This window comes from Caretta caretta, chromosome 1 (genome assembly GCF_965140235.1).
Source record: "Caretta caretta isolate rCarCar2 chromosome 1, rCarCar1.hap1, whole genome shotgun sequence".
Classification (NCBI taxonomy): Eukaryota; Metazoa; Chordata; order Testudines; family Cheloniidae; genus Caretta; species Caretta caretta.
The window spans coordinates 326,578,585-326,596,740 of record NC_134206.1 but is presented as its reverse complement, the minus strand read 5'-3'; the positions used below and the strand labels follow the sequence as shown (position 1 = coordinate 326,596,740).

The following is an 18,156-nucleotide window of genomic DNA, read 5'->3' as shown; positions in this document are numbered from 1 at the left end:
AATAATGCGTTGGAGGGGTTTTAGTTGGGGGCTGAAGGGGACGGCTAGTGGCTTTCTGTTATTTTCTTTGTTAGGCCTGTCCTGTAGTAGGTGACTTCTGGGAACTCTTCTGGCTCTATCAATCTGTTTCTTCACTTCCGCAGTGGGTATTGTAGTTGTAAGAAAGCTTGACAGAGATCTTGTAGGTGTTTGTCTCTGTCTGAGGGGTTGGAGCAAATGCGGTTGTATCGCAGAGCTTGGCTGTAGACGATGGATCGTGTGGTATGGTCAGGGTGAAAGCTGGAAGCATGTGTGTGGTTTTTGGAGGGGGGTGAGGGGGTGAGAGAACCTGGATTTGTGCAGGAAATGGCCCACCTTGATTATCATACACATTGTGAAGAGAGTGGTCACTTTGGATGGGCTATTACCAGCAGGAGAGTGAGTTTGTGTGTGTGTGGGGGGGGGGGGGGGGGCGGAGGGTGAGAAAACCTGGATTTGTGCTGGAAATGGCCCAACTTGATGATCACTTTAGATAAGCTATTACCAGCAGGACAGTGGGGTGGGAGGAGGTATTGTTTCATGGTCTCTGTGTGTATATAATGTCTTCTGCAGTTTCCACGGTATGCATCCGATGAAGTGAGCTGTAGCTCACAAAAGCTCATGCTCAAATAAATTGGTTAGTCTCTAAGGTGCCACAAGTACTCCTTTTCTTTTTGCGAATACAGACTAACACGGCTGTTACTCTGAAATCAGTTCCCACTGAAGCCAAAAATCCGATTTCCATCAGTTCAACAACATCTGGATAGACCTTTAATTTTTTCTTATGCCAAATATTCATTTTGAAATCTCTAATTTCCAAGATTTATAGCTTGACGTAAGAGACGCACAACATGATAAAAGGTAAGTGGTCTGTTCTCCTATTGATGTGTGTGGGATTTATGGAGAACTGTGCAGCTGTAAATAATAGCAGGAATTCCTTGTAAGTTAAAATCTTCCACTTTAAATAATTGCTCAAATCCCAGCTACAGTACCATTCGGACTAGATGTCAAGAATCAAACCTGGAAACATCCTACCAATCTCCTTACAGGTAACATTATGTTATATTTATCTAATTTAAAATAGTGTATTGACTATTAAATTCACAGTTAAGAATGAATCACATCAGATCTCTCTCCAATACCAAAGCACGCTAGATTCATTACATCAGAGTTAATCTACACCTGTTTGCAAAACCCATACAGGTTTTATATGCTTTTTGAACCTTTTTATTATTTTTTTTTTCTCAAGTCAGCGTCCGCAGTCAGGCATTCATGATCATGTGTCTATTCAGACCAAGATTTTATCACGTTGAGCAGATACAATGGTGAATGCAGTTTGTTCTGGTTTATACTGACTGTGTAACCATAGTCAGCACTGTGTCAGTAAACTTTATTGGGTATGTCTACACTGCAATTAGACACCCGTGGGGCTAGAGCTAAGAGGCTGTTCAATTGCGGTATTCAGGTTTGGTCTGCAGCCCAAACTCTTGGCCTCTCCCATCTCGCAGGTCCTAGCCCCTTAGCCTTTTTGCATAGGAGGGTTTTGGAACATTTGTTCCATTCTAAATATTGTTCTATGTCACTGAAAACCAAACTGTTTTTTTATTAATTATCACAGCAAACTCAGTTGATAGTTTAGTCACCTAAATTCAAGAGAAAAATCTATATTCTATCCAGTTCTTTGACAGTTTCCTAATTTACCACGTCACAGGTAAAATGATACATAATATACAGACAAGGCAAAAAATGTATGATGAAAAGCAGACCTATGCTAATCCACCAAACAGTATTCACTAGTTATAACACAAGCCTCATTTATACACAAATCACAAACTTTGTTCTATGCTGTTTCTATGTTTCAAATAATCTTGAAAATGTATTTGTATGAATTCTCATCAATGCAAGGCTGACTAAGTCTAAGAAAAAGCAAAGAACGTAATCAAAATTAATGGCAAGAAGTTAAGTATCGCTAAAAACTTACCTTCAGCACTGATTGGTGTAGCCTGTACAGTGAATTCACTACAGCCACATTCCTTCTCTGTCCTTCTGTAAGGGGTCCAATCACTTGGCTGGCATCTCCTTGTGTGGACAGCTGAATTAAGTAAATAAATAAGCAAGTGATTTTAAAAATAGTATTATCAGAAAGTCAACTCTTTTCTCTTGAAATGAAGTGAGACCTAAAAAGTAAAATTAGTTAAGCTGAGTGTAGTCTTTACTATTTACAGCAGATGAAGTAGTATTTCATTTGTAGAAGACAATATCTTCCATTTAACCCATGACATATAAATGCAGACATATAACACACACACACACACACACACACTCAGCCCCAGGTCCCAGAAGACTCATACAAGCAGGGAGCAAGGGCTATCTCCTTCCTCTGATCCTCCAACAGGTGCAGCCAAACCAATCCACTTGGAGACACAAGGTCTCAGCAGTTTGCCCATCTCCATAATCTCAGACAGTAATTAGAGTGACTTGTCAAAGGTACACTGTAAGTGGCAAAACAGCAAATAGAATGCTGGTATCCGGTCTCCCAGTTCCCTACTCTGACCACTAGCCAAGCTTCTCCCTTCAAATGCAGATTTTTGTTGTAAAATACGCTTTTAGAATTACATACACATTAGTAGTTCAAATAAAGAAATATAAATGTGATGAATTACAAAAAAAAAAACAAATCAAACCAAACAAAAAGAACAGGAGAGTGTGACAGGGTGCTGAGCAGAAGGACTGCAGAATCAGCCCCTTGCCATGCCAGCCCCATTTAAGTGAATAAAGTGGAGCTGGCTGGAAAGAACCTGCCCTAATTGGGGAATGAGAGCCAGTTGCCAGCCCAATTAGCCCAGGGCTATATAAGAGGCTGGGAAGAAGGAAGCCAGGGTGGTGGGAGGGAGGAGTGCAGGCAGGCAGAAAGTCCTTCCCTCCCAGGTTCAGACACAAGGAACCCAGAGCTGTGTATGCTCTATGGTGAGAAGGTGGTGGGAGCACAAACTTGTAAAGAAAAGCACCAGTGGTTCCTGAACTCCAGGGTCTATGAGTGACTTTAGCTGAGCATAATCGAGGCAGGAGCCAGGAGGGCCAGCTGCGCTCTGCTACAGAGAGGTTATCATGTGCTATTCCTAACATTAAAGGGAGTCCTTGCACAAATCACCATAGACCAAAATCGAAATTTACTCCAAAATAGAGAACACTGTCCCTTCACATTTAAATTACATGAGCGATGTTTTCTTGGTCATACAAATGATGCTGAAATCATAAAATACAAGTATCAGACATATGACCATTTAACTATGGTCCCATAAGGATATCACAGGGAATGTTTACTATTTAAAATAAAGTCAAATTTGGAAACATAACTAGAAATTTTCTTATACACCCAGTAAGGTGCAGAAACACAACGTTCTGTTAAAAGAACTATACTGGTTTAGGTTGATTGAGTGAATCTTAAAAAAAAGTGCCAAGCAATTACAGCAGGAATACTATTAATACAAAACTTCACTGAGCTATGATTGTTATCACCTACATATATTCCAAGGCATAAGTTTATACTCAATTAAAGTCCCAGAGAAATAAGCCCAACGCTTAAGATCATCCAGCAAGAAGGCATTAAAACCCCAGAACAAACAGTAAGTGACCTTTACTGAAATCTATTCAAACAACCTACTCATAGCTGCTCGGAAAGTAGACAGTCAAAAATATATACATGAGTAAAAATTTAAAAAACATTCTGAAAACATCCAGCACAAGTATATAACAAGAGAACACTTCTTAAAATGATATAACAATAAATCTTCATTAATGAAAGAATATTGCTTTAACTCATAGTTCTTCTAAGGATTTGAGAACGCAACATAAACATCAAAATAGCAAATGCATGGTGTAACAGGTTGACTTGCCTCTTTAAGGCCAGGGGCCAGCCAACCCTAGTTAGGAAATAGTCACACTTGAACATGGTTCACCTGTTTCCCCTACAAAGGGCAGCAGGAAGCTGCAGAGAGAGAGGGATGCTCAGAGAGAAAAAGACAGTTACTTTTTTCGTAACTGGGGTTCTTCGAGATGCGTTGCTCATGTCCTTTCCATTGTATGTGTGTGTGCTCCCCAATGCACCAGTGCCGGAAGTTTTTCCCTCAGTGGTATCCATAAGGGACCGGCTTTGGCACCCTCTGGAGTGGCGCACGTATGCTGTGGTATAAGGGGTGCTAACAGCTCCCCCCACCCTCAGTTCCTTCTTGCCAGACACTTCGACAATGGGGAAGGAGGATGGGTCATGGAATACACATGAGCAACACATCTCGAAGAACACCAGTTACGAAAAAGATAATTGTCTTTTCTTCGAGTGCTTGCTCATGTCCATTCCATTGTAGGTGACTCCCAAAGCAGTACCACCGGAGGCAGGTAAGAGTTCATGGACATGTCGATTGCAACACAGCTCTGCCAAAACCAACATCATCTCTGGCCTGCTGAGTGACAGAATAATGATTCGTGAACCTGTGCACTGAGGATCATGTCGCAGCGCTGCGTACATCCTGGATAGGGACCTGTGCCAGGAAAGCTGTCAAAGATGCTTGCAACTTTGTCAAATGAGCCCTCACTATTGGAGGAGGCACAGCCTGTGCTAACTTGTAGCAAGTGCAGATGCAGGTGGTGATCCAAGCTGAAATTCTCTGAGAGGACACTGGAAGAAGACCTTTCATCCTGTCGGCTACCGCAACAAAGAGTTGAGTCAACCTGCAGAAGGAGTTGGTGTACTTTAAGTAGAAAGCCAACGCCCGCCTAACATCCAGAGTATGCAGGCTCCTCTCCTCGTTATTTGTGTGAGGCTTCAGATGTAACACGCGAAGAAAAACGTCCTGGTTGACGTGGAAGTGCGACACCACCTTCAGCAGGAAAGCCTGTAGAACACCGTGTATGGGGGCTCTGAAGTAAGAGCTCTAATCTCAGAGACTCGCCTTGCTGAGGTAATGGCTTCACGGAATGCGACCTTCCATGACAGGTGGGAAAGGGAACACAAAGCCATAGGCTCAAATGGTGGGCCCGTGAGCCTGGAAAGGATCAGGTTGAGGTCCCATTGAGGAACCAGGTCCCAGACTGGTGGAAACAGTCTTTCAAGGCTTTTCAGAAACCTAGCCGTTATGTCATATGAAAAAAATGACCTACCCTGGATTCGAGGGTGGAAGGCCGATATGGCTGCCAGGTGAACCTTGACTGAGGAAAGGGCGAGACCCTGATGCTTTAGGTGAAGCAGGTGATCTAGAATGCACTGCAACAACGACTGGATCAGGGAGATATTCCGCTCCACTACTCAGCAAGAGAACTGCTTCCACTTTGCCGGGTAAGTGGCACTTGTCGAGGGCTTTCTGCTCTCCAGGAGAACCTGTTGCACCTGACTAGAGTAGGCCAACTCCTCCAGGTTCAGCCAGCAGCATCCAAGCCTTGAGATGGAGTGATGCAAGGTTTGGGTGCAGTAGCTGACCATGGTCCTTTGACAGCAGGTCTGGGTGGATGGGAAGCTTCTGCGGGGGCACTATGGCCAGGTCCATGAGCATGCCGAACCTATGTTGGTGTGGCCAAGCTGGGCAATCATGATGACCCAGGCCTTGTTCCTCATGATCTTGAAGAGGACCTTGCTGATTAGTGGAATAGGTGCGAAGGCGTAAAGCAGGTTCCCAGACCAGGACAGGAGAAAGGCATCGGAAAGTAAGCCTCTGCGCCAAGGCCTTGCAGGGAGCAGAACATGTGACGCTTCCTGTTCTGTCTGGTGGTGAACATGTCCACTCGGGGAGTCCCCCCTCAGGAAAAGCATTCTGACTACCTCCAAGTGAAGAGACCACTCGTGATGAGAGAAGAAGGACCTGCTGAGACGATCTGCCTGTGTGTCCCTGACACCAGGAAGGTGAGGTGGATCGCATGCTGGATGCAGAAGTCCCACAGACAGAGGGCCTCCTGGCACAGGGCTGATGACCTGCCTCCTCCTTGTCTGTTGCCGTAGAATCTGGAGGCCGTGTTGTCCATTAGCACCTGCATCACCCGACCGGAGAGGTGGGGAAGGAACCCCATGCAAGCCAGCCAAATGGCCCTCAGCTCCCTGAAGTTTATATGAAGTGCGAGCTCCTCCCTGGACCATAGGCCCTGTGTGCTCAGTGTGCCCAGATGTGCCCCCCACCCGAGACCAGACTCATCCGATATTAGTGAGACCCTGGGTTGCAGGCTTGCGAACTGCACACCTTCCAGTACCATCGCTGGGTCAGACCACCACCACCTCAACAAAATGGCCGAAGTCATGGTCTGGGTTGCAGAGTCCACAGCAGCCAAGGCCGCCTGGAGGGCTTGCTCTGGCCACTGCCATGCCCTTGTCGAGGATAGCCAGGAATTCTTTCCTGGGCTCCTCCGGCAGAGAATCAGCAAACTTAGCCATCAACTGCTATATTTTGAAGTCATATAAGCTGAGCAGGGCTGGATGGTTGGCCACCCTCAGTTGGAGGTTTGAAGTAGAATAAATGTTTTGACCAAACAGATCGAGCCTCTTCGCCTCCTTATTTTTTGGTGTTGAACCTGGTTGACCCTGCCTATCGTGCTCACTGGCTACGGACACCACAAACGAGCTTGGGGCAGAGTGGGTATACAAATCCTCATATCCTTTAGCAGGAACAATGTATTTTCTTTCTGCCCATTTGGTGATTGGGGGCAGGGAGGAGGGTGTTTGCCACAGGGCCGTAGTAATTTTTGCCACTCCCTTGTGCACTGGGGATGATGGCTCTCAGTGCCGCGGCTCCGGTGACCTGTGACAGCACTCGGCAGATCTTCGACGATATCCCAGTAATCTACACCTCGCGCTTAGACAGCATTGCCGCTCTGTAGACGGGGAGCGAGAGATCAACATCTTGGAGACCATTGACACATTCACGGCGATCAGTACCGGCGCTCCAGTGGCCTGTGATGGGGCTCCGGAGACTGACATTTGGATCCTCTGGAATGGTGCCTTGAACTGGGAGACCAGCTTGGATGCTCCCTGCACGAGGCTCTGGGGACCGGCGCACCACCTCTGGGGATCTGCGCCCAACCACCAACGTTCAATGCCACGAGCCCAAAGAGCGCTGCCTAGAGTCCAGAGACCGACGCTGGGAACTCTGGCAGATAAATGAACCCGTATCTAGGGGTTAGTGGTGCTGCTCGGGCGAGCGCTTTTGGGGCACTCCCCAGAGCAGGGAATGGTACCACACTGATGGACACCATCAGAAGGGTCCCATGGCAGGCTTGCCCCTCGAACAGGGCACCTCCGAGGCTGGGGTGGGCGGCTCCGGAAGGGACAATATGTCCCTAGCATCCTGAAAGGACTCTGGTGTAGACGGCACTGCCAGCTGCTGAGTGTCTCGGCCACTACCCAGGGTGGTGGGCGGGTTTCAAGCCAGGCTTGACAGCTTATCTGCCACTGGAGCCTGGCCACCAACTGGAGGCGAAGAGCTGCCCCGTGCAGGTCTTTGCTCTCCTCCAGCTCTCTCCTTTGCTTTACGGGTTCCAAGAGAACATCCCCTACTGGCCCTTTCTCTGCTTCTTAGCCGGTACCAGGGATAAGCATCAGCACTGGTTGGATATCGGTGCTGGCAGCATACTCCACATCAAGGCCGCTGTGCTTGGCGCAGGGTCGGAACTCCTGGCTCCGAGGCTGGTGCCTTCAGGCCTTCTTGGTACGTGGCCTGAAGCTTTTACAAATGCGACACTTGTCACTCATGTGGGCTTCCCCCAAGCATTTCAAACAGCTTCTATGGGGGTCGCTGACTGGCATGGACTTTTTGCAGCAGTTACAAGGTTTGAAGCCTGGGAACCAGGGCATGCCCCATTCCAAGGCTAAGTCCCATATGGGGACTATCTAACTATTTTCTACTCACACTAAGGGAACTATTAACTAAATTACTTAAAAAAACTATATACAATCAAACCACTACTGTGACAAAGTAGGAAAGCAGCTTGCCGAAGCAAGAAGACATTCCAGCATCATCACTGGCAGTAAAAAGGAACTGAGAGTGGGGGGAAGCCAGCAGCGCCCGTTATACCGCGGCATACATGCGCCACTCCAGAAGGCGCCAGAGCCGGTCCCCTAAGGATACCATTGAGGGGAAAACTTCTGGCACAGGTGCATGTGGCGAGCACACACACCTACAATGGAATAGACATCAGCAAGCACTTGAAGAAGAACAAGCACAGTCAATGGCTGATGGGAGTAAGTAGTCTCTAGCAGGGAACCTTGAGTTTTCAGGGAAACAGCTCCAGCCAGAGAAGGCCTGGAAGACTCCCAGCAAGAAGTCTGGGGGTATGGACTACATGGGGATTTGAGAACTTTTATTTGAATATTTTGTGATACTAAAAAATCCAGCCCCAGGGTTCTAAGTTGCTAAATATGCAAAGAGTTTGGGTGGAGTTTAAGTCTTTTGAAGGAGAGACTGAGGCAAGCCATAAGAGGGTGTGAGGGAGGTGACCTACACGACGACACATGGTATGACTAAATTAGCCAGTATTTAACTAACATCCTACAAATATTAATTTTAGGCAACTTTTCATTCACATGCAAGTATGTAGTGATATAGCATTACAAACTAGTCGGTTTTGAGTCCCTATCCAGCATCATTTCTTGCAACAAAATCAGTTCAATCCAAGTTCTCCAGAATTAAGAGTCCATCTCAACTGAGGTTTCTCACATCTTTTCAAAGAGAAAAAAAGTTCCTTCTCCAAATGCCTCAGAAATAGTCTGGCCTCCAAAACCTATCCTCAGACTAGCAGAGATAAACTTGGTGCCTCATATGTCGGCAGTTCTTTTCTTTCCTGATGAGAGCAACCATGTAATCTGGGTTCACTTCCATCTCACTCCCTGATATTTCAACTTCAAGAGACCTGATTGATTTTAAGAATTTTACTCTGACACCAACATTTTCACATATTAATAACAAAACAGACTTGTGTTGAGTTAAAGGTGGTAAATCAGTGTGCTGAGGTTACGGTTTAGACTTTTACCAGGCACTTAGTGCTTAATCATCATTAACAAGGCAGGAAATGCAGCTAATCTGGGAAGAACAACAAACCTTCCACTGAATGCATTTTTTCAGTCAGTTGTTATTAGACTTGCCCCATCCAGCTTTGCTTGCTGGAGGATCAGCTGAGTCTTTTGAAGTAACTTTAAAATTGGACACACAGATAGATAAAATTTTCTCTACTTGATGAAGTTTGGCTTTTATACATTTTGAAACCACATGGCAACGGCTCCTCAGCTCTTGATGAAAGAACCTAACTTTAGGGAACTGATACAGGAAAGATAACCTTTCTGCAGGAACATGCAACTCGTGCACTCAGGAACTGTTGTGCACAACTAGACAGACATCAACAAAAAATGCTTTAAAACAATATTTTTCCAAAATTATTCATTTTTTTTTAGTTCTTTCAAATAATCAACTTGATTTCAATAGAAAGATTTGCTGAGCCCTTGTAGATTGTAAACTACTATCAGTTGTTTGAAGAACTGAGCTGGTAAATCTTTACCACAGTGAACAACATTTGAAGCCAAGCTGTACTGGGTTCACTGAAGCTGCCTTTAGGAAGACATGCTACAAGACAACTAAGATCCATTGGACATAAGCCCCAACATTTGTAGCTTGGTATGAACTGTCAGCTGCTGTCTCTTTTCTATCCTTGCTGCCGCACTGGTGATTCCTAGGATCCTGTCCTGAGGCAGGAAGGCTTTGAAGGTTGATCTGTGTCTAGCGGGGCTTCTACATACTCCATTTGTTGCTGGATACGTTGGGACTTTGGGTTGTTTATCATGACTCCAACACGCTTGTGGTCACACAGATTGATTTTCTGAAACCTTCTGGGATGATGTCCTCAATCAGCCACTTTATTTATCTAGAGAAACACATTCACTACCATGCTATGCAGGTAGGCCATTATTATTACCACCAAGCATGTCAAGAAAACATGTGGAGCAGATGCCAGACCAAAGAGCAGGAGATGACTTTGATAGTGCTGTTCCTCTTCAACACATCTTAGATACACATGAGACTATTTTCCAGGTAAGTGCCTGCAAGGTCCAAAGTGTTTTGCCTGTTGCCTTCCTCTAGGACAGACGTGATGCTTCCACCAGGGCAACCATGTGGAACTCGTCTTTGATCAGATATTGATTCCATTCCCTAAGATCTAGGCTGTGCTAGAGCCTTCCCATCTTTTTGGCTACCTGAAACTATTTGTGTTGAAACAGGAATCAGAGCTCTGAGAAAAAACAGTTGCCAAAACAAAGGAGATACCAAAAAGTAGAAAGTGCCTAAGACAATAGCTATAATATATGGTACAGTCATGTGGGACAAAACTGGAGGGTAAGGTTTAAAAGGGAACCTAAAGGAAACATGAGAAGCAGTGCTGAGATGCAGAACAATGGGCAATGACCAACAAGAGGAGCACCTTTCCCATCATGGTCAAGAAGGAACTTGCTAGAACATTTAGAAAGCAGCATTTATGCTCGTAGTTTGTGGTGTAGTATGCTAATATGAACAACACTAGCGAAAGAATGTTAAAACTGGGGAAATGATTTTAGCAGTGCTAGCTGAAATTAGTACGACCTTGGGATGGCCTGAGTTGGTTTTAACAGAGTCTGATCTTGTCTTGGAAAAAATAAAGAGTATACTGATCAGAATGTTCCTAACAGAGGGACCTAGACAAATTGGAGGATTGGGCCAAAAGAAATCTGATGAGGTTCAACTAGGACAAGTGCCGAGTCCTGCACTTAGGACGGAAGAATCCAATACACCACTACAGACTAGGGACCGAATGGCTAGACAGCAGTTCTGCAGAGAAGGTCCTAGGGGTGACAGTGGACGAGAAGCTGGATATGAGTCAATAGTTTGCCCTTGTTGCCAAGAAGGCCAATGGCATTTTGGGATGTATAAGTAGGGGCACTGCCAGCAGATCGAGGGACGTGATCATTCCTCTCTATTCGACAATGGTGAGGCCTCGTCTGGAGTACTGTGTCCAGTTTTGGGCCCCACACTATAAGAAGGATGTGGACAAATTGGAGAGAGTCCAGCGAAGGGCAACAAAAATGATTAGGGGTCTGGAACACATGACTTATGAGGAGAGGCTGAGGGAACTGGGATTGTTTCGTCTACGGAAGAGAAGAATGAGGGGCGGATTTGATAGCTGCTTTTAACTACCTGAAAGGTGGATCCAAAGAGGATGGATCTAGACTACTCTCAGTGATAGCAGATGACAGGACAAGGAGTAATGTTCTCAAGTTGCAGTGGGGGAGACTTAGGTTGGATATTAGGAAAAACTTTTTCACAAGGAGGGTGGTGAAACACTGGAATGCGTTACCTAGGGAGGTGGTGGAATCCCCTTCCTTAGAAGTTTTTAAGGTCAGGCTTGACAAAGCCCTGGCTGGGATGATTTAGTTGGGGATTGGTCCTGCTCTGGGCAGGGGGTTGTACTAGATGACCTCCAGAGGTCCCTTCCAACTCTGATATTCTATGATTCTATGATTCTAACTGAAAAAGTGAGTGTCTTGTCATATGACCCAAATCTGTTCTGAACAACATAACAGTTTTGGGAAAAGAAGAGCTAGTGTTCATACAGCTGGGGCAGAAGGCTTCTTGAAGGAGACAATTAAAGATTCCTAGAAGAAACAGAGGGGAAACAAAATGTGAATGAGTGTGAGATTGAAATTAACAGGTGAGAGTCCAGCAACTGTGCTAGCCAATATGTAGTCACAAAAATATTCAGAGAGAAAGCTAGGCTGGAAGTGAAAAGTTTTTTCTCAGACCTTATTCAGCAGAAGTTGAGGGCTGACAACTCAGTACTGGGTAAATCTGCCATTCACTAAAGAAGTCACAGAAAGGCACTCTGTACTTTAAGACATCTGAGGGGATCTACCAGTTCCTGTGTGGAGCCCAGGTCTGCATCCAGACAGGGAAAGCCATACACCAGTACCTGGGACCAGGCTGGGGACACAAACCAAATCAATCCAAACATAAGCAGTGGATCCAGCCCTACATCTCCAGCTAAATGTCTTACCTTATTCCTGAGACTACCTTTGGACAGAAGATAAGTATGACCCCACAATCATTAAGTACTAAAAACCTAGTTGGAGTAACATGTAAGACTTTCGTTCTTAGTATCCAGCCAAGAATTCTTTAAATACACAAATAGACAAAGTTGTAATCCGAAAGACCCTGCAACCTGTGCAAGAAAAGACAGAATAACTGATTCAGAATAACTTTTTACATTTTAATGTTGTACTTGAGTAATGCAATAAGAAACTTTTGCCTAATTTGAGACTTAGTTTCCTGTAACTGATAATGAATGAAATGTTGCAAACTGAATGAAATGTAAATCTGCATTTTGGTAGGTTCTGTAGTACAATGCAGGAACTTACAGAATTGCATTATGTTGTCATATGGGGGGAGGGTAGGGATAGCTCAGTGGTTTGAGCATTGGCCTGCTAAACCCAGGGTTGTAAATTCAGTCTCTGAGGGGGCCATTTAGGGTCTGGGGCCAAAAATTGGGGATTGGTCCTGCTTTGAGCAGAGGGTTGGACTAGATGACCTCCTGAGGTCCCTTCCAACCCTGATATTCTATAATGGTATGTCCTATGGGGTTTTTAAAATTAATTTCTTGCTTTTAACAGGTAGTAATGAAAATAGAATTTAGTTTACTAAATGGGTGGAGTCTTGAGTTCTCTGTCTGGCACTATACTAAATGCTAATTAATTTGGACTTTTTCTGTAGGAAAAGTCAGCCTTCTCATAAGACTTTTCAAGAGTTTAGGACTTTGTTCAACTTGAATTTCAAGTGAATAATAGTCCCTACCATGTTTGATGGTGAGTCGGGGGGGAGGGCCTAGTTTGCATTCTGTCTTGCTACCACTGCCCTCAAGGGTCAAAAAACCTGACCAAGGAGGCATGGTCAGTCTCGTACTAAAGAGCTAAGACCTTGAAGCAAGTATCTTCCACAGATGGTATTTTTACAGAACTCCATTTACTTTTTCTCCATCATAACCTACCTCTGCAAATCCCCTCTTTTAAAGGACTACCTAGTAGCATCATAATCTAGGAGGAGTGCTGAAGAGAGCTTAATCAAACTAAGACTGAAGCAGTGCTCTCCCAGCGGAGCATCTGATCTAGCTCTAGGATCAAGAGCATAATAGTCTGTGAAAGCATGACTTGAACTCCAATTGTTTGTCTGATATTTTTCAAGAATAGACACATTCCTGATAGTCATGCTCTTATAGAATGCACTTAATCCATCTGGTACTTGTACTTCTGCTTGATCATAATAAGTTATTATAAAACACAATCCATTCAAAGAGCTTCTGATTCAACAGGGCTAGGTCCTTCAATTTCTCCCCATAAGCTATAAATAATTGGGAAGATTTACAATTAGGTTTAGTGCTTGCAAAAGATGCCCTTTTATCATCTGACCTGTGTAATTTCACCACACTGGCAAGAATAAAGAGTTTATTGACATCAGTTTATCTATTTATAAGAAAAATCTGCTGCCACTGAAAGCAAAAATTTTATGTGAGGTTTTAAAATCATATTAACTTTGTGGAATACAGTATAAATAGAACTGGCCATAAGCACCTGCAACTCACTCTTTCTCCCAGCTGATGTTCTGGCCACAAAAAGAGCCATTAGCAAAAAGAGTAGGTAATCTCCCAGAGTTTTAAAAGCTAAAAGTTAAATTCAAATGCCAAAGGTTTATGAGGATCCAGACAGGTGAGAATAAGTTTTACACATCTAATTTTTTTTTAAAAGAGCTCATAACGAAAGAGTGAGAAGAGATCCAACAGCCTCAAATCCATAAATAACAATAGATGCTATATGAATATATCGATGACAAAGATAACCCTGAATCTTTCAGAAACCACCGATATTCTAAGATATGGAGAACAGAACAAGTCTCAGATTTCTCCTAACAATGTAAAACTACAGTATAAGTTTCTACTTCACCACATAGGACTCTCTTGTAGAAGGTCTGGATTCCAGAAGAAACTTTTTTACCCTTTCATAAAAAATGAAAACATTTATTTTCCACTGACTCAGAAACCTCAAGATACTGATAGGGAATCCAGCACTCCTTTTGAGATGAGAGATCTGAAATTAATGGAAGAAAGTGGATTTCTTGTACATGGCTAATGGATCTGAATACCGCACTGACAAGAGTCACACTGGACCATTTAAAATCACCTGAGCTTTTTCTCAATTTATCTTTCATTTCCTCCAGTCCTAAAGATGTTAAAGGAAGGCAGATTGCAGCCTTCCTCTAATGGAAAAAGAAAATATTCCTCTCCAACTCCAGCTGTTTGCTTGCCCTGGAACAAAACCTCTTGGACAAAATATTTAGTAGTATCTAGTGGTTTTGGGTGCCCAAATGAGAGACATGGAAGAGACCCTGATTTTCGTAAGATGCTTGGCACCCACCCTCTGAAAGTCAGCACCTGTAAGATATCTGGAAAATAAGGGGCACCCAAAAACTGAGGCACTCAAATTCACTAGTCACAATTGAAAATCTTGGCCCTTGCATTTGGTGTTTTGACAGTCTGAGGTTTACCCCATTGAACCAAAATGGAGAAAGCTGTGGAGGACTTCAGAGACAATTTGTGTTGATGCTGATACTTTTGACTAAAGCCATCTAATGAATTCTTCATACCTGCCAAGTTAATGACTGAAGGATGAATCCTGTTGTGATACACTATTCCCACAGGTGAATTGCCTCCAGCCTGCCTCTACTGGTTTCCCGCACACTGGACTATTTAGAACCAACCTTCATAAGGCAGAGGAAGTGCAGAGAGCCTCTACATGGCTGCTCAATCAATCCCACAGAGGGTTACAAGACACAGAAAGCCTTTAAGCAGGACCACTACAGTGGGGTGAATTCCACCGACACATAAAAAGCATAAGCAATTTATTTAATTACCATCTGTCTTTTTAAATGACTATTGATTCAGTCATGCATTAATTCAGTTTATAGTACTTCAATTACCATTTTTAAACTGAATTAGCAAATAAGCTTTACATTGTTAAACTCTAACTTGATATCTGGTGAGAGCTATTCCAAAATAATGAAAACTCCAAAGCCTCTGAAATAAAGTGATACACATTTAATTAAATTTACTTATTTAAATTCAATGTGAATCATAGAGTTTAACTTGATATGAAACCAATGAAACCACATAATATGAAATGCTACAAGCATTGTGTAATCATGCTGTTTTTCTACCTGTTATCAAAACTAGATGCTAGATTTAAAGTATAATTTTTAGTCCACTCTACCAGCAAGATAAAATATAGTACATAGTACTCCATGATGTTTAATGCCTAGTTACACCTTTTCTGTATTTTAGCCAAGAGCGTCAAAAAATATTCCACATTTGTCATGCGAATCATGATCCAGATAGCACAGGAAAACATGAAGAAATATATGAATATTTATCTCCTAATCTCTCTTTCTAAATCACTGCAAATTCATATGAAAACATACAAGATGTGAGTAAATTTTTCAAAAGCACCTGAAGTTACTTAGGAGCACAAAACCTTGGGCTCTGAAGTCACTTATCACATAGGCACTTGTGAAAATTTTACCCAGTATGACTAATTACTCTTTCCTAATGTACCTCTAATTACTTCCAATTTAGGCCCACTGCTAACTTTAGCTTTTACTATTTTGCTAAATTAATAATCTTTATGACATTATTTTAGTGTCAAATAGCTTGCCTGCGCATGATAGTTGAGCCTGCATTATTTAATCCTTTTAATGTGACAAATATTGAATTCATGTTTGTGTGTTTTACCATTTAAATAGCATAGATGCATGTTTTTCAATGACAGTCATGTCTTCCAATTACTTATAATAGACAGTATGGACTCTAAAAAAATTACATCTCAGACAAAAGTTGGGGGTGAAGGGAGAATAGCGCCTCATGGTACCGTTGGCTTGAGGCACAATCACTGACCAGTTGAAGCCTCCCCAGAAATGTCACTTTTATTATTGTTTTGGACTGTTTGCAAGTTCATTAAATTTCATTCTACATTCCAACAGTTCACTGTCGAATATTGTGAGACAAGAGGACTCGACACATTTGCCTAGAACTGTCAGACAAATCTCATTGTTGGAAGAGGTCCTGAATAATGATTCATCCTTAAACTGAAAAAAGCATGATTCCATTTAATTCAATACCACACAATACAAGACACAGTTTAACTTTCATAAGACCACATAATAAAAGTGACAACCAGAAATTTATCTTATGTCATTATGTTAAGGGTCTAGCAATATTTCTATTACAAATAAAGGTTTCAGAGTAGCAGCTGTGTTAGTCTGTATCCGCAAAAAGAACAGGAGTACTTGTGGCACCTTAGAGACTAACAAATTTATTAGAGCTTAAGCTTTCGTGGGCTACAGCCCACTTCATTGGATGCATAGAAGAGGTGGTGGAAGTTGCCATACAAACTGTAAGAGGCTAATTAATTAAGATGAGCTATTATCAGCAGGAGAAAAAAACTTGTCGTGATAATCAAGATGGCTCAACTGTCTAAATGGGCCATCTTGATTATCACAACAAAAGTTTTTTTCTTCTGCTGATAATAGCTCATCTTAATTAATTAGCCTCTTACAGTTTGTATGGCAACTTCCACCTTCACTGTATGTATATATATATATCTTCTTACTATATGTTCCATTCTATGCATCCTATGAAATGGGCTGTAACCCACGAAAGCTAATGCTCTAAATAAATTTGTTAGTCTCTAAGGTGCGACAAGTACTCCTGTTCTTATTACAAATAATGTCTCTGATGGGCTCATAAAATTTGCTCCAGCAAAAGGACCATTCTAAAACCAGTAATTTTTCTGACACTATGGATCTTCACTTTTTGTGCAGAAAGATATTACCTTATGTCATTATTGCATTGCATAAATGTACCTTTGCTTAAGCTTATGAATAAGTACTGATAGCTTAAACTGGTTATCAGCACAAACATGGATTCTATAAATGCTCCACAACTCAACTGAAATATGAAGAAGTAATGAATAAGCCTTGCAAGTACCATCACATTCTGATGACACCTAGGAAATAACAGCACTTTTTATACAGGATCAAACTTATCTGCTCCCACCTGAATCAAGAGAAAAACATTCCAGATCCAAAAAAATGGCCAATGTCTATTAATAGAACAATCTATGAACATACTCTGAAATCTTACAGACTACCCTATGGGTACTTAAAGGTAATTATTATAGGCCTATTTCAAGCCACATCTATATTCTAGGATGTCAGGAAATCAGCACAGTACAAGCAAATGTGTAAAAGATAAAAACATCATAAAACAGTAAGTTAACTGAAATACATCCAATAGTTCAAAATTTAAAGGGACCTCCACCTACAGTTCACAACTGGAAACGGGCACAAAAGGAACAATCAGATAGTTATGTGTCCATTACATCATTAGCACTCACAAATTTGTGCGCACAAATGTTTGTTAATGTAAAACTCCAGGTGCAAAATCAGAGACCATTTTTAAAAACACAGATGCAATGTTTATGCAAAAGTTGATGTTCTAAAGTAGCCTCTGTAACTGCATCAAGGTGTCAATAACCCAGGGTATAGAGGGCCTTACCAGACCCTTTGCTTTTCTTTAGACTTGTGGTCAAATGAGATTGGTGTGGACTGATCATCTGGCACAAGGAAGCCTGTGAACCCTCTGCTACCTGTGAAAGGGTGCTCTAGGCTGTCCCACAACAGCCCCAATGCATATAAGAGGTTTAGTGATAGGCCAAGGATGTGTTCTGAGACCCACAGCTGTAGTGTCTCTAAAACCCCAGTGAAGGGGCTGTGAAGCTGTAGCCGTTTCTATACCAGCTGATGGGCTGAATGAGCAAGAACTCTTTTGCCAATACAAGCTACATCTCCACTAGAGGTGTTTGCTGATACAGCTATACTGGTAAACCCTTGATAGTGCGGACAAGGCCTTAGACTTTTTTTCATTTCCCAAAGGAGAAAACAGAATTGTGGTCCCCCTACAACAACAGTTTTCAGTTTCACTAGTCTTGTTAGTTTTTGTTTTTTTCTCAAACTGTTTGACAGAAAAGGGGGAAGTAACAGGGGG

General features: G+C 42.7%; 1 protein-coding gene across 2 annotated transcripts in view; it reads right to left on the bottom strand.

Moving 5' to 3' along the window:
- Positions 1-18,156, bottom strand: part of COG5 (component of oligomeric golgi complex 5) — a 310,045-nt gene that overhangs the window by 30,340 nt on the left and 261,549 nt on the right. For both annotated transcript variants that reach the window (XM_048836332.2, XM_048836333.2), the window contains exon 15: positions 2,000-2,110. In XM_048836332.2, the coding sequence (XP_048692289.2) occupies positions 2,000-2,110 (111 nt within the window). The remainder of the gene's footprint in view (positions 1-1,999; positions 2,111-18,156) is intronic.